The sequence below is a fragment of the Candoia aspera genome, chromosome 2 (genome assembly GCF_035149785.1).
Source record: "Candoia aspera isolate rCanAsp1 chromosome 2, rCanAsp1.hap2, whole genome shotgun sequence".
Lineage (NCBI taxonomy): Eukaryota > Metazoa > Chordata > Lepidosauria > Squamata > Boidae > Candoia > Candoia aspera.
In genome coordinates this window covers 146,486,660-146,502,772 of record NC_086154.1, presented here as the reverse complement: position 1 = coordinate 146,502,772, position 16,113 = coordinate 146,486,660, and the positions used below count along the sequence as shown (strand labels likewise).

At 43.0% G+C, this 16,113-nt stretch overlaps 2 protein-coding genes across 5 annotated transcripts in view; one reads left to right on the top strand and one right to left on the bottom strand.

The window, feature by feature from the left end:
* The window catches only part of CDK16 (cyclin dependent kinase 16), a 58,865-nt gene that overhangs the window by 6,153 nt on the left and 36,599 nt on the right, over positions 1-16,113 (bottom strand). For all 4 annotated transcript variants that reach the window (XM_063294052.1, XM_063294049.1, XM_063294053.1 and 1 more), the window contains 11 exons: positions 15,924-16,049; positions 15,692-15,748; positions 14,201-14,315; positions 10,716-10,810; positions 9,659-9,721; positions 4,581-4,704; positions 4,154-4,274; positions 2,727-2,824; positions 2,141-2,246; positions 1,347-1,389; positions 133-223 (listed from right to left, as the gene is read on the bottom strand). In XM_063294052.1, coding sequence (XP_063150122.1) covers positions 133-223; positions 1,347-1,389; positions 2,141-2,246; positions 2,727-2,824; positions 4,154-4,274; positions 4,581-4,704; positions 9,659-9,721; positions 10,716-10,810; positions 14,201-14,315; positions 15,692-15,748; positions 15,924-16,049 — 1,039 coding nt within the window. The remainder of the gene's footprint in view (positions 1-132; positions 224-1,346; positions 1,390-2,140; positions 2,247-2,726; positions 2,825-4,153; positions 4,275-4,580; positions 4,705-9,658; positions 9,722-10,715; positions 10,811-14,200; positions 14,316-15,691; positions 15,749-15,923; positions 16,050-16,113) is intronic.
* LOC134490780 (ER membrane protein complex subunit 3-like) overlaps positions 1-16,113 on the top strand; it is a 66,395-nt gene that overhangs the window by 42,849 nt on the left and 7,433 nt on the right. The window lies entirely within an intron of this gene.

Genomic DNA, 16,113 nt, shown 5'->3' with positions numbered 1-16,113 from the left:
GCAAATGAATCCATGGTCTTTTTATCATCCACTTCATGCTTTCATCAACACACCCTTTTCTCACCCTTGATCTCATTTGTTCAACCACTACTCGACATCCCTGGCCTCCCTCCCTCCTTAGCCTCCACCTACTGTCCGGAAGTTTGAGGACCCGCTCTCCCAGACTGTGGAAGAACAGGTGACGCATGGCCTCATCTGCAGAGATCCGCTTCCTGCCCTCAAACTGCATTTGGGGAGAGGAAAAGAGAGAAGAGAGATCAATCCTATGATTAGATGAAGGCTACGAATGGTATCTAGCTTTTTGCTCCACCTACAAAAGCAATTTTTTTCCAAAAGGGAGCCTAGCCATTTAATTACCACACTGTTGGAATCAAATGCTAAATTGTGCCCCAATTCTCCAAAAAGGATGTACAGTACTGCTAAAAATTTCTCATAACTTCCAAAAACAACTACCCAAATACCTCCATCTGCCTCCTCCCATCACTTATGACAAGAGAAATCTCAGAACAAAATGGGGGCTCTGACCCAAAACACAAGGAATGTGCAAAATAATTTTAAAGCTGGCCGGAAAGCCCAAAGATTTTAACTAACAATTACCAGAATACTTTGAATTATAAAGTATTTCTAATCAAATGTCAATTAGTATTGCAGCCTGCTCAATTTTTTTAAACAGACAGATTTTACACTTCCAGGTAGGCCGCAAAACACCCACAGGAGCCGCCCAGGGCAGGCTGCCATCCATGCCTAACACACAGTATTTGAATTGGCGGATCACAAGTTCTCCACCTATTTTGAACTGAATCCTGTCAGCAATGAGCCTGCAAAACAAGCAGAGGGGCTGATACAGATAGGACTGAAGCACTTTCCTACCTCTCGGACTGCAGTCTCATAATATATTAGCACCCACAGGCTGTAGACTGAGGAATTGGGGCAAACAAAGCAGAATTATTTCTGCAGGAGCACCTGTTCTATGACGGATCCACCTGATTTCTTTTTAATGTACTCCACTTTCGAATTTGTGTGTGTGTGTGTGTGTGTGTGTACATTCCCAGAGAATAGTTTTGCAACAGTCCTTGAAGATAAGCAGCTTTACTTGAGGTCACTTGAGGTCCTAACTGGCAGCCCATTTTGTCCAATGCATTCATTCTTTGAGGAGGAGAAGACAATGCTTTCTTTATATGATCTCTATTTGTTAAGCAAGTTCATTGTTGCCTGCTTGTGATGGCAGGGAAGATTTTTCCACTGCCTGAGGTTGGGAAAGAAATGTAAGGCGTTTAGGACTCCTAGGAGAAAGTATCAGAGACCTCTAAGCCTCATTCTCCAACCAGACAAAAACAACGGCTCACCTGCAGCAGCTTTCCTAAAAGGTCAACCCCATCATTGTCCAGCCTGTACAGTTCAGGAGAGAAAAGAAAGGTCAGACTCATAACCTCCTGAGGGGAACTGGGGTTCTGCTTCCCAGGACTGTCACTTTCTGATGCTGATGCCCACTGTCTTTCCAGCATTTGAAGAGGTAAAATACTTCATGTCCCTGAGTCAGTTATTCATCTGGAGCTGCACCGAAGAATCATCAATGTCTGTTCCATCCTTTGGAGCCAAGGCCCGAGCAAAGGTCTTGTTAATCCCCTTTTCTTCCCAATAAAGCACAACAAAGCTTTTGGCCAAATGCACACCTTGTGCATTCTGGCTACTCACACACATGTATTTGTGTCTTGGCTCCTGCCTGGAATTCAGCAGAGAAGGTACCCCAGGCAAAGCTCTTTGGCCGCATCTCTGCTGAAAAAAAAGCAACTAAAAGGCCTAAATAGGAAGTATCTCCAGTACAAGCTTCTGGGAGGGCCTGACCCATAGGCTAGCTTTTACTTGGGTGTATCTGCTCTCCACACTCCACAATGAGAGGGAGAAAGCAAGAAAAACTATCTATGGCTGCACAATAAGTCCATGTCTCTCTCTTCTTGTTCTTAAAGAAGTCTCTACCCTTAATGGTTGAAAAGACATACATGAAATTGTCCAGACTGTGTGGTGTCAAAAGCATCCTATCCCAACTCCAGGTGGCTTGCTCCTTCTCTTTTCTGGGATGACTGCAGCAGATTGTCACCCATCAAAGGCTACCACATCTGAACTTCATGCTGACACTCACCGTGGGGCATGGTTGATCAGGGCCTCAGAACGGTATTTGGGGTAATTATAAGCTCGGAATTCTTCATTGGACAGGATTCCAGGCCACGTCTCTTCATTGGGTGTCCCTGGCAACAGAGAAGAAGAAGCAGAGTTCAGAAAAGGGGTGAACGATGAGGCTTCCAAAGAGCACCCATTTTCATGTCACATGAAAGCAACAAAGAGGAAGATGAGAAACAAGATCATTTCATCCACATGGCTAAGAGATGAGGCTCTTCCTCCTCCTGGACAGTTTTCATCCCTGCTGATAGGGATGACTTTTTTCTTCTTTGTTCCTACTCCTTTTCTCCTTCTGTATTGTGTCTTTCAAATTCTAAATTCTAAGACACACTATTCTTAGTGACAGACAGGCTGATCTGGGAGGGTTTTTCAAAATGTGTTTTGCTTTTGATCAATTTATTTGTAACCCAGTGTTCTGACGGGGATCCCTGAAGAAACTCCTAACTTCCATTATGAAACTACAGAGCAACCTCTCCGCTAGTCCTCATTCCCTCTGCCTCCCATTCCTTCAGTGATTTCTCAGCGATGCAACCCTGGCAGATATTTACCCAATATCCGAAAAATGAAATGCAGCTGCTCCTCAACTGTGGAGCCTGGGAAGAGTGGCCGTCCTGTGGACATCTCATAGAAAATGCAGCCCACACCCCTGTGGAGAAAGGCAGGCAGATTTCACTGTCAACCCAGAGAAAACAGGAAGGACCATATCTTTGTGCTGTCAGCTGCAGTTCCTAATTCTTACCTCTTATCTCTGTCGTGGTGATTGAACAAAATCACTGGTAGACCAACAAAACACTTCTATTATGGGATTTTGCTGGTCAGCCAGTGATTTTGTTCGATATTTGGAATTACCTTTTTAAAAATCGAAAATTTACAAAGTCAATCCCCGTTCCTTTAGGAATAGAGAGGAGGCATTCTAGGGAATGTATGACAGGACCAGCGAGCCTCAAATCACTGTCCTCCTTAGAACACATTACATATTAGCACCTGTATATTACGGGAAATATCAGTTCAGGTAGATAAGCTGACCTGACTGTCACGAATAGCCTCTGCTATATAGAACTGATGCTATGCTTCCAGAGAGCCCCACAAAGCAGTTTGAAAACCACTACAGGTAGCCTTCACTTAACAATGGTAATTGGGACCAGAATTTCTGTCGCTAAGAGATGTGGTCAAAAAGAGTGATGTCACACGACTGCACCGCTTAGCAACGGAAATTCCAGCACTTCCAGTTGCCATCATTAAGCAAATCACTGTGGGTCGTTAAGCAGGAATGTGACATGGTCACCATTTGCAACCTCCCCCTCCTTCAGCTCCATTGACTTTGCTTGTAGGAAGCTGGCAAAAAAGGTTGCAAAAGGTGATCACGTGACAGCAGGACACTGAGACGTCATAATTGCAAGCCGGGCTCCAGCGCCCAGATCACAAAGATGCTGTGACCAGCTTAAGTATGAAGACCAGTCATAAGTACTATTTGTTCAGCATCGTCATAAGTTCAAGCAGTTGCTGAATGGGTGGTTGTTAAGTGAGGACCACTTGTGCTCTAGTGCAGCCTTGAGGAGTTGACTGTAGTTGGGGAGACCCAAACTGGGGTCAGCTGCTTTAGAGAGTCAGGAGTTGTACATTTATCTCTTCATCCCAGATTCAGTCCTCTTTTTCTGTTCCACAACGATTTCCTTCCTGAGCTCTAAGTGCCCTGGAGTGTGCGTTTATTAATGAACAAATTACAGAACCTCAGTTTTGCATACAAAATGGGAAGAACGAAGACTGAACCTTTTCGAAGATGACTGGAAAATTAGAAAACTTATTTTCTAAAAACCTATAATTAAACTAAAATAACTTATTTTTGAACTTAGGAACACTTGTTTGAACTTAGGTATCACTGAATCAAGAGTCCTACAGTGTGGCAGATGAATAAGTTACCCAGGGGAAGCAGAAAAATAAGAGCATCCAGGGAATCAGAGAGGAGAATCTGTACCACATGTCAATCTGGGTGGAGTATTCCGTTGAGCCCAGCAGGATATCAGGTGGTCGGTACCAAAGTGTAACCACCTCGTTGGAGTAGGTCTTGGTGGGGATAGATTTTGCCCGTGCTAGTCCTGTAAAACACGGAAAGTTATATATTTGCAAAAGCTGAGCCATTCCATAGAGCAGAGAATAAGATTTGAGAGCTCCCAGCCTCCGCCTCATCCCCCTTTTGTTAAACAACTGTTAAAGCTAATGGAAGTGAGCCAGTGAAATTTGGCAGTGCATTGCCAAACACTGCAAGTGTGATGAGAATGAAAAATTTGGCCCAATCCTCATATCGCTGCCTACCCCGCAAGGCCATCCGTCACCAAGAATAAGAGCGCATCAGTCCAAAAGTTGTTGGGATATAGAGCAAAAGAGGATTTGACTGTACTCACCAAAATCCGCTAGTTTGAGCTCCCCTCTCTCATTAATAAGCAAATTCTGGGGCTTCAGGTCTCGGTGCAACACCTTCTGACGGTGACAGTAAGCTAAGCCACGCAGCAGCTGGAACAGAAACAACTAGAAGAGGAAACAAAGCCATCTTAAGTGAATTTTTCTAGGCACGCACAATTTCCTACCATTCACAGTGTAATTCATACTGCATATCATTTAATGTTCTTAAAAACAACATAATGTGCTCCCTAGTAATGCATTTATATACAATATCTGATCGGTACAACTTGCCCTCTTTTCCTAATATACTTCCAGATCGCATAGTGTGTCACATCTATAACCAGGGTAGCATCTAAGGAAAACACATAGCTAAAGAATGAAAAAAACAAAACAAAACCTGCTTCCCTTTACTGGGCATCACTGCTTTTGATCGTTTGGTGACATCTGAATCTCCGGAAGCAAGCTTAGTGCATTTATTGTAGGAATGTCCCATAGCGGTTCCATTTGGGTCCAAAATTTGCACCATGATATATACAATTCTTTTCACGTATTACACAGGATCCATGACATATTTGTTTGGATTTCAGTCAACTGAACATACACATACAGATGACATTTTTAGCCCCTGAACACGTGATCCTTAGAAACTCTGTTCCTCTTATGCCATTAAAAGGGAGATAGAAAAAAAAATCAAGCTGGGATCATGGGAGCTGAAGTTCAACACAGCTTGGGAAATCCTGGTACAGTACATGTTTACTTTTCATTAAAACATTAACAGTGTATATGGAATATTTGACTTACTGTGATGGTCTTTTTTCTACAATGGATGGAGGTTATCCATAATTGCTTCTCCCATTCACTCCAGCAGACAGGAACAAATATTCTTTGATGCCCCTATATGGGGAGAGAGCAACCTCCAAGCCAACTGATGGAATTAACAAGCAACATGAGAATTCCAACATGAGAATTAGTAAGAAGGCAGAAAAGCCCTGCTGTTCACAAGGAACTGGACGTGGGAGAGTTGAATACCCTCTGTCCGCTGTAGAAAAAAATACTGACAGTCCAATGTTTCTTTTTCTGAAGGAGAGGAGGATATCCATAGCTGGGATCTACCAAGCATTTCCAAAAGTTGCAGGGGTAATCTGTTTGCTGAATGTCATATATGTGGAACCAGTTCTGCCACAGGAGGCATCAGCCAAGGCTTGCACATTCAAACTGTAATGTTGCACAAAGGAAGAGATGAATGACCATGCAGCTGCCTTACTAATGTCCAACAGGGCAGCATCAGTAACAAGGGCTACAGAACTGGCTGCAATCTTAGTAGAACAAGTTGCGACCCTGGCTAATGCAGCAGCAGCACAGCGAGCCTTAAAGAAAAGAGCTATGCAGACCAAGATTCACCTGCAGAGAGTTGCAGAAAGTTACTCTGTGCCACAGCAATGGCTGTTGAAAGGAAACAATCTGAAACCCAAAGATAAACCTTGATAGTTCGATGACATCTAGCTTATGCTAGTCCTTTTTAACCTAGACAGAAGAAAAGGTTGGGAGGCACAACTCCTACGCATGCTGAAAAATGGGCCTGACCTTAGGCATAAATGATGGAACAGTTCAGGGCATGTACAGAATCATACGTCGCACTGCAAGTTCAGGAATATGACAGGTTGAAGTAACAGCAAGTAATGACTCTGAACAGTGAGAGAAAAAGCGGGAAGGCATAAAGCAGGCCTGGAGGCCATCCAAAACTTATCAAGTCTGCCACTGCTGCTGCCTGTGTGGAGAATCAGAAGAAATAATTCCGGTTTCAGCTGGAGACATGAAGAGACCCACCGAGGTTTTCCCAAACTTCATAGTGATTCTATTGAAGATCTACTGTTTGACACTCTTCCCCGAGATCAATTGGACAATCAAACCAATCAGCCATCAATGGATGAGACTTTGGAGCACTCCACCAAGACAGAAATCAGATGCAACCACTGACATCATAATTTGGAGACCTCCTTCCTCACAGAGTGAGACTTGCTACTTCCTTCATTTGGGTCAAACATGCACTCAGACCATGGCGTTTTCTCCAAGGATCATGTTGTTGTAATGATATAAGAGGACAGAAGCTAAGCAAAGCCAGATGAATTGCCTCAAACTCCTGGAAGCTGATAATGAAGGGCCAACAGCCCTGAGCTTTGCAGCCCAAATAATGCCACTGACAGCTGATCTAAGTGGTGACTACAGCTTGAGGACAGCATGACCAGAAAGTCTTTCCCTGTTGAAATCCCGGAGACCTCCACCAGTAGAAGGACCTTCTTAGGTGAAGTCAGACAGGCAGTGACTCCATGACCTCACACCTATTTCCTTCAGAAATGGCAGAAGTTCCAAGAGGAATATATGAAAGTGATCCTGCACCTACGCATGAAACCATGCGTTCCTAGAGGTGAGCTAGAGTTAGATCATGTAAGAGCAATCTGACAAGGCTCTGCAATTTATCTCTCCTGTTCTTTAGAACACAAGATATAGTTAAATGTTGAACACTGTACCAAAGTGCGGAATGAGTAGGAAAAAGCTGCATCTTTCTCGGATGCCTCATGGCCCCAGAGTGGTCAGACACAAAGTCATTGTCTGCACTCTGCAGATGCAGAAACAGACCTCATGAGAAAACCATCTAGGTAAACATTATGTAAACATGAATTCCCCAATTCCAAAGAAACATTATTAATGCAAACTGTGAATATTCTAGGAACCAAAATCAAGCTGAAGGGGAAAATACTATTTTGAAAACAGTTCCCCAAACGTTTTAACCAGAGGAACCAGTGGTGAGAGGGGTGAATCAAAATACGCAAATAGGCCTCCTGTAGATCCAGGGAGGCCAGAATGTTTCAGCTTAATAGACACTCCATGATGGAATCCAATGACTCCATACAAAGTCTGCAGTATTCTATGTGCTGATTCACCCACTTCAAGTCTAGTATGGCTCTGTAGTCCTCATCTTCCTAGGAACCACAAATTATAAATAGTAGCACCTGAAGATCTTTCAGCAGGTGGAAATGGCTCAGTGGCTCAATGGCCTTGATGGCCAGGAAAGGATCTATCACCCTCAGTATTGGACAGTCCTCCTGATTTCAGAACCTGAGGAAAGAAATGAAAAAAATCACACAGAATAGTCTGGAACAAGATGAAATATCTCTGCTGCATGTGCGAAGCACTAAGAGTGAATCAAGGAAGCCTGTCTTTTACTAGTAAATTCCTGCTATCACTGCTATTTGTGATCTCCTTTGCAAAGAGGTGAACAGCAGATCCTCTGGAATGAAAATGGGAAGAATCTTAATAAAGTTCTATAAAAAAAATGAAATGAAAATGGGAAGGTTGTTCTTTCAGCTGAATGGGAGCCCAGACTCCAACTGATCCAAGGGCCAAAAAGAATGAGTCTGTCTCTGGGGTTTTCACTAACTTCTCACCTAGATGCAACCAGAAAGCCTACCTTTTTAATTTAGGTTCCACCAGGACTTCATCTAGGAATCCTCCAATGACCTGCAACATTTAAAGCTGCTAGGGTTAAGAACTTGGATTTAGTATCTACATTCCAAAATGTTAACTTGCAAATGACATCTCATGGCATGGCCTTAGTTGAGAATTATTGTAAGTTGAGGCTGAAATCTGCCATGAAGGCAGCCTTACTGCCCAGATAATTAACCCCCTGGCATATTGCACCTAATTCCAAAGAAGATAGCAGATGCTGCTTAGGCTAAAGAACAGAGGCCATAGCAATTGAGAGATAGCACTGGCTGCCTTTGTGTCAAGACAGCTGATCACATTTAAGAAGAACACTGTTGCATATTCTGTTGGGATGATGGAGGTTTTATCCAGCATCAAGCCCCAAACCAACGGGTCACTGGAGCATCCATTAAGGAACCTTTAAGGGTTCCATGACACGGAGGGGAGGGGGGGAGGTGTGTGTGGTCATTGTTGGTCACCTCTTTCGAGTGAAAGCTCATTTGGTTTTCATGACCACGTTAGCCAGTTACTGGGAGGCCCTTAAAAATTAGCCTCTTACTGACTTCCTTAGTCAAAAGTGAGAAATCCGTGTGAGGAAAAAGGCTCTGAAAATAGTCTAATTTTCTTGTCCTCTTCAGCCAAGGGTTCTCCAGCCTCCGTATCAGAAGGAAAGAATGGAACTGATTCACTTGAGGCAGCAAGACATTCTACCATCTCCTCTCACTCTTCTGGGTGAGGCCTGGTTTGCAGTTTTTCCCAGGTGCCTTGGATGAAGCAAAGAGGGAGAAGACCCTAAGGAAGACTGGGGCCGCTTGTCACACCACTGCTTCTTAAGGCAGCAGCTCCTGCACACCAGGTTACCCATAAGAAGTGGAGGCCGCCGAGCAAGATGAAGTTTCCTGATTTCTCTTCCAACCATCAGGGATGCAGCTATGAGGTAAACTTTCTCAGGGGAGTGTGACTCGCATTTCAGAACCCAGGGAGTGGACAGAATGAGAGGAGCAAAGAACTCTGTGGTGATTACATGCCTACTCAACTTCACATTCCAGGTGGAGGGAGGACTCCCCCAATCATCCATAGTGGGGAATCAGTGTTCTTCACCCCAGGTTCCATCCACTATAGTCCTCAGGAGGAGTACCTCATGCCTTGAAAAAAGTTGTGCACCAATATCTGTTGACACTGGTGCTCCCATGGATGTTGACTGCAACTGGGGTGCGTGGTCAGCCCTCCTGCAAAAGTAGCCAGGCATAGGGCAGAGCCCTGAGGTAGGTGATCTTAGCTCTTGGGTACCATTGAATAATCCAAGAAGAGCTCCTCGAGAAGTGGAGCAGGAAGGAACAGAAAACCAGCCTGGAGGTTGCTCTCTCCCCTTACAGGGACAGCAAGAAATTCCCAGTCCTGCCTGTTGAAAGAAGTGGAAGGAGGAAGCCAACTAAGGATACTCTTCTCCACTACAGCAAAACATATCAGATCCCCTAGTGGAATCTGCAGCTAATCTGAGCCTTTGCTGGCACTGTCAGCAATTCTGCTATCAAGAAGCTGAAGCGATCGCTGAAAGGAAAGGGTCAGCCATACGAATATGGGAATTAACCCTTACCTTCACATTGTGCATGTTTATTACGTTCCCACAATCATCTAGATACTGTTTGAGGTCTTTATCCTGAGGAAGACAAGGACAGGATCTTATCTCTGGTACATTTAGTGTTTCAACAAGACGTATTGCTAGACAATTAAATCAGAGGGTCTTAATGCTGAGTAAACACACACAGACGGTAGACGTAGCTTTATGGCTGGAAGATGCACTGCACGTTGCTCCCAATCCTCCCAAGATACAATGGACCAAAACAGCAATCTGAGAACTGGTGGTACCCCAAACATTCACCTCCACCTCAACAGTATTCCAGCTTGAGTAGCTTGAACTGGAGTGAGAGGGAAGGCCACACAGGGGTATCAGATGCCCCATACTGGCTGGTCCCCATGCTGAGTCAGCTTAATGAAGGCATATGCAATGAGAAGAATGAGCTTGATTGGGCCCTATGGTGATCCCCCTGTAGATACAGGCAATTGAATTAGGAAAATGAAGAATGGGAGCTGATGGAAGCAGGTCCCTGGTTCAATTCTTTATTCGTAGCTCCAGCACTGACCAGGAGGCATTACAAGCCACTTATCTTTCAGCCTTAGAAACTTTCCATGCGAAGTAAGAAAGTAACAATAGAGATCTACAATATACGCTTGTTTTATTTAGTATAGAGGTCAAATATATGAAGCATTTTGCATTCTTAGGAGGAGTTATTGTGACATTTATTAAGCTCTCGGAGCTTAACTTTTGAGAACTATTCTAGGTTCCACCCAAGCTACAAAACTTGCTGCTGAACTGTGTCCCCCAAAAGTGCAGAGAATTCCCTTAAGAGCACTTGAACCCTCCCAGAAAACTACAATTCCCAGGAGTCTTCAGGAGGACGTCACAGTTGCCTATAGTTTAAGCACCATCGTTTTTCAAACCAAAGTGGCAGCTTGTATATTAGGAAAGGTGGTGAAGGAGGTGGTGAAGGGTCACTCTTACTTTTCTGAATCTCACTGAGAACTGGATTTTCACACATAAAGAAAGTTGTATTCCAATTTATTGCATTCTCTCCCCTCTTCCATATACTCACTAAATACTCGAAGACAAGAGTTAGGGATTTCTCTGTATGGATGATATCATGCAGGGTCACTATATTGGCATGTTTCAGATCCTTTAGAAGGGAAACTGCAAGAGAGAGAAAGACAGGGGGAGGACATGAGATCTGCATCACAAACACTTCTAACAGTCTAATGCAATCATTTCCAAACAAGTGGCTTTGAGATAATTGCTTGCGCGTAATATAACATTTAAAAATTCAAAGTTCCCATGAGCCCAAAGCATACCCAAGGAGCTATCTGTTGAGTTGCTGTAAAGTTAAGTGTTCTAGCCTAGAATTCAGTTATGGGAGAGAAAGGTAGGGGCCAATTTTTCTCTGTGTAGATGAGTGGAACTGCAGCCCAGCGCTGAACTGGGTATGAATGCACGAGTGCTTAGCTACACATGGTGACACTTCTGCCTTTCTGCTATCATAATGTCCTTTCTCCCTCCTTCTCATGCAGATAGAAATGGAGTGGGGAGGGGTCTGTCTTCATAAATTATTTTACAGGGCACCAAGACTGAAGGAGCTTGAGAAAGAATGGTCAAGAAGGATGGGTTGCATCCATCTCTGAGATCCAGCTGAAGCTCGGCCAGTGGACTTGCTAAACAGTGCACCCACTGGCTTCTTTGCTCTTTCATTTCTCCATGTGACTGCATGCCTAGGCACTTTGTCTTTTTAATAATTTGAGAATTTGTTGCCCTGTTTAAGGCTGGTGACATCTGCCTTAATTATGTTAGCATCTTTTGAAAATTCAGGGTACTGCTGAGAGCCTGGCAATACTTCTCTTGCACATCAGCAGAAAGACTGCAGCTTAATCCTGAATATATGAACACTGAATTAAAAGTAATGCTCCACCTCTATAACTTGCCCCATTTATATATTTTATAAATGAAACAGGAAAATGATCCTTGAAATAAACTCTTTTGTTGCCTGAGTTTACATAATCAAAACCATTTGCTACACACTTCTGCCAATGATGGACAAGCTTCTTAAAGCTGTCACAAAAAAATGCCACACTTTGTCCTGACAATCCTTTCCACCTTTTGAATCAGATGCCCACAAAGGTATTTCTTTAACTTAGGGAAAGGTGAAAGTTGTATGGCACCAAGTCTTATTGCATGACAGATGGAGGTAAGCCAGTAAGATCAAACTTAGCAACTGCCATGAGGTGTGAAGTCTAGTGCTGTCATACTGCAGCAAAATGTCCTTCTTGTGCTTTTGAACTCTCCTTAATTGTTGTTTCCAAGTTTTGAATGCTGCAATGTAGCATTCTGAACTGATAAAGGTGACAGGTTCAAGAAAATGCATGGGAATACCACCATCTCCATACAAAAAAAAAATGGAACCATGAGTTTTCCTGCTGAAGCCTGGGTTTTGAACTTGTTTGTTCCACAGATGAAATTATGTGATGATATTCCATGCACAGATACTCATTTCTGGGTCATAATGATGAGTCCATGTTTCATCAGCTATCATGATACTGTGACAAAATTCCTCACCTTCATTCTCACTGTGTGACAACAGTTGCTAGCAAATGTGTGTGTGTGTGTGTGTGTTTAACAGCAATAATAAGAACTAATGCAAATTAAAATAGAACAGAGAAAATGAAAAAGAGGGAAATAACAGAAAAAACTAAAAATACAATAAGAAAAAAAGTGGAAGTAGAAAAAAGAGAAAGATACAAAAGTATAAAGAAATTGCTTCTGATATTCTTCACAGCAGTTATAGGTACAATTATATTTTAACTTCTCTCTCTAAAGTTACATCATATTAATCTTCTTTCTATAATCTGTCCTGTCTAATCATCAAATCCATAAATTACAACTTTATTTTTTTTCATTTTTACACAAAGAGTCCATGAGGGGGTTCCAATCACCAATAAATTGTCCTTTCCCTACTCAAAGAAGTCAGTTTGTCTATCTCAGCAAGTTCTGTCAATTTCACCAACCATTCCTCTATGGTGGGTAATGCCGAATCTTTCCATCTTTGTGCATATAGAATTGCTAGCAAATTTCAACTCCTGAAGATTTCATCTCTGCCGACAGCATGCAAGGAATCCATCTTGCACAAATCTTCTGGTACTGAAGAACATCAATAAGGTGACCTACCATGTCCCTATGAAATGCCAAGCTTGACTGAAATTTCCCTTTGAGAATCTGCCAACTGTCCTTAATCAATTCATCAACTTTTCTGATGTGAAATTTGGTTGTCGTCATAGGTCTGCTTTGTTCTTGATCACACAAATCAGCATTTCCCAGTTCACTATCTTTACACTTTTTTGGCCCAGAAACGCACTCAAATGTGAATGCATTCATCACCATAAACAACCTGCATTCAGCAGTAAATTTCATTTGCAGGGACTCCTTTGGCAGTCAAAAATACAGTCACAGCACTGTGCTTAAAGTGCATTGTCAATTACTCACTTCAGGCTTCCATTTCACAAACAATAGTAACCCAACCTTTCCTCACAGCAACTTCCCACCCACTGAAGTGAAAGAACAGACATATCAGAGCTTCTAGTACATCAATATTGCCATCTACTGGCAACTCGTAACACTCATTACTTTTCATTCAGCTTTTGTAGTTCGTAGATCAGGGTTTCTCAACCAGGGTTCCATGGAAGCCTAGGGTTCTGCAAGAGGTCACTAGGGTTTCCCTGGGAGATCATGATTTATTTAAAAAAATATTTCAAATTTGGGCAACTTCACATTAAAGAGGTACATTTCATTCTTTATTTTTAGTTTAAGAACACTGTTAATGAATATATACAGGCCTACTCATGAAACAAATACAATGATTTTGTAACTTCTGGCCTATATCTGAGCCTGAACGTGCAAGGGTTCCCCAAGGCCTGAAAAATATTTCAAGGGTTCCTCCAGGGTCAAAAAGTTAAGGAAGGCTGTCATAGATGGAAGGATGAAAATGTCACTTGTAGATCTATCTATCTGCACATCTGACCCATCTAGAGCTTCACTGCCCAGGGTGAATTCCACTGCACTTCTTCCTGTGAAATTTTTATTGCAATCTCAGTGCCCAGCTACAGTAGCCTTCCCCAATTTAATGCTCCCTCTGTTTGTTGATCTCTAATGCCCAGGAATCCACGCCAGCATGATCATATCTGAATAATATGGGATTAGGAAAGGCTGAACTAAACGTTTGGTAAATGAATCCTCTGTGTACAGTTATGGCTGTTTGGATCATATAAACCGCTACGCTCTTCTTGGCTTTCAGGGTCTACAGAGTCTTGTAACCTGCCATTACTTTGTAGATACATGGAGTTCTCAAAGCAGCTTACAAGCAGTACAATCCCATATCAAACAAACTGAAACATGATTTCAAAACAAGCCAGTTTGCAGGATTCTTTTCTTTCAAATATCTAACAGCAGCAAATACCTTCCCGTAGTTTCCGTTAAAAGACCAAGAGTACCAGGGTGCTTTCAAAGCCCTGGAAAAAGTGCCCACTGGTAGTTCTATACCTTCCCGAATGGCTGTGCAAGGGGCGCCCTCTTCATGTTCAAGACGGATCTCCTTCAAGGCCACCAGGTTGTCAGTGAGTTTACTCTTTCCCTTGTAGACAGTGGCATACGTTCCCTGGTGTAGCAGAGGCACAATTTAGACTCATAGCCCAACATCCTGCCAACTTCCCTCCCTATCTGAATTCCCTGTAAGCACCAGATCATCCCTCAGTTCTCTTTGGTCATATTCCAGCCCAGAGAAAGCATTTAACCCCAAGCCTGGGACACAGAACTGCAGCTTCAACATGAGAATCCGTTCAATGTCTGTCTCCTTTCACTGTCTCTCATTCCCTTTTCTCATCCTCGTCCCACTCTGATGCTCCTTCTCTTAAAAATTCCCATCTTCCTAAACTTCCCGAAAACATAAAAAACTACATCTGAAGTTTTGCAGGCAAACTTGTCATCTCAATGAGAACAATCTCTTCTTTATCTACTGTTCACCCAATTTCTTTGCTACCGTTTCACTACGGGCAGTAACATTTATCCTCTTGGCAGCCACAGTAGTAACTAGGCCCAATTTGCAGCAAGTATGTGAGGACAGTATGTGGGTCTGCAAGCCCTTCCCAAGCTTGTTGGGGAAACAGTAAATTAGACATGGCACTAAGTACATATACTAGCAGAAAGATACCCATAACCAGTCTGGTTTTATTAGGATAGGAGATTCTCTGACCTGGAGTAGATAGGAATATTTTGTTCCTGACTTTATAATTCTGGCTCAGTTAAATGCTTTTCTTATTATCCTTTTAAAACCCTGAAGTGGGTCATCAATAAGCCATTAGACAGGCACTCAATTAAAGATGAAATGGAGTGAAATTGGAGCCCTGGATATTAGCTGGGAAATACAAGGTTCCGAATGTATGTCCTTCTTTCTTGTGGGAAGGGAAGGGAAGGGAAACTATAACTATAGAGAAGGAACTATCCCTCTATTCAAGGACTTCCAAATACAGGGCTATGACTATATTGACTCTCCCAGGCAAATCTGAAGGTGGCTACCAAGATGGTAGGAACTAGAAATGGTATTAGAATAAATGATCAAATAGAATAAACAGGCCAAACAATTTGCTCATGGACTACACCACCATGGTAAAAATAACAGTGCAGCTAGAAGCCATGTCCAAAATCAGAGCATGAAAGAGAATTGAAGTCTGGGAGGTGGGCCTTCTTCCCAGAATAAGTGTTTAAAAAATTGGTCCCGCCTCTTAGAGAGGGTGAGAGCACAACCCACTGTAGGATCTGTCCTCCACCATTAAAAAGCCGGTAAGATCCAAGACCAAACACGATGATAAAAAGATGAGAGGTGAAACCACCCTGAGCCCTGATAGACTAAAACTCTGTGTGTTAAATTAAAAAATTAAAATAACCCTGAGAACAACCATTTTTCAAGTGATCTAAAACCCAGCCCTGAGTTCTTACCTTTGGCCAGGCTGAAAAAAGCCAGTTCACAACACTCACCTCTCCCAATTTGTCCAACTTCACATATGTCTCCAGCTTCCCAAAGCCAATCTCCGACTAAAGAAAAAAGGACCAAGGAACAAAAGTGTGATGGAACTGCCCTTTTCGGTCTGGGGTGCTCAGGGAGCCAGCAAGAGCAGCCATTGCTGGCCTGCAGTACTCAGTACCCTTCCAGCTCCAGTGAAGGGGGACCACAGAGAGCCAGAAGGGAGAGAGGGATGTTCCTATTTACCAAAGAGACTCTGCGTAACCGCCTGCTCAAGGGCTTGTCAAAGAGAGGACTGTTGAGGGTCAGTTTCTCCAGGTAGCCTTCAGGCAGGCGGATGTCAGCTGGGAGCGACAGGCGCTTGTTAATGTCCTGGGAAACAAGGAAAAATTGGTCAGCTTTTTAATTAAATCCTCCAATAGTTAGAAGGATGGAT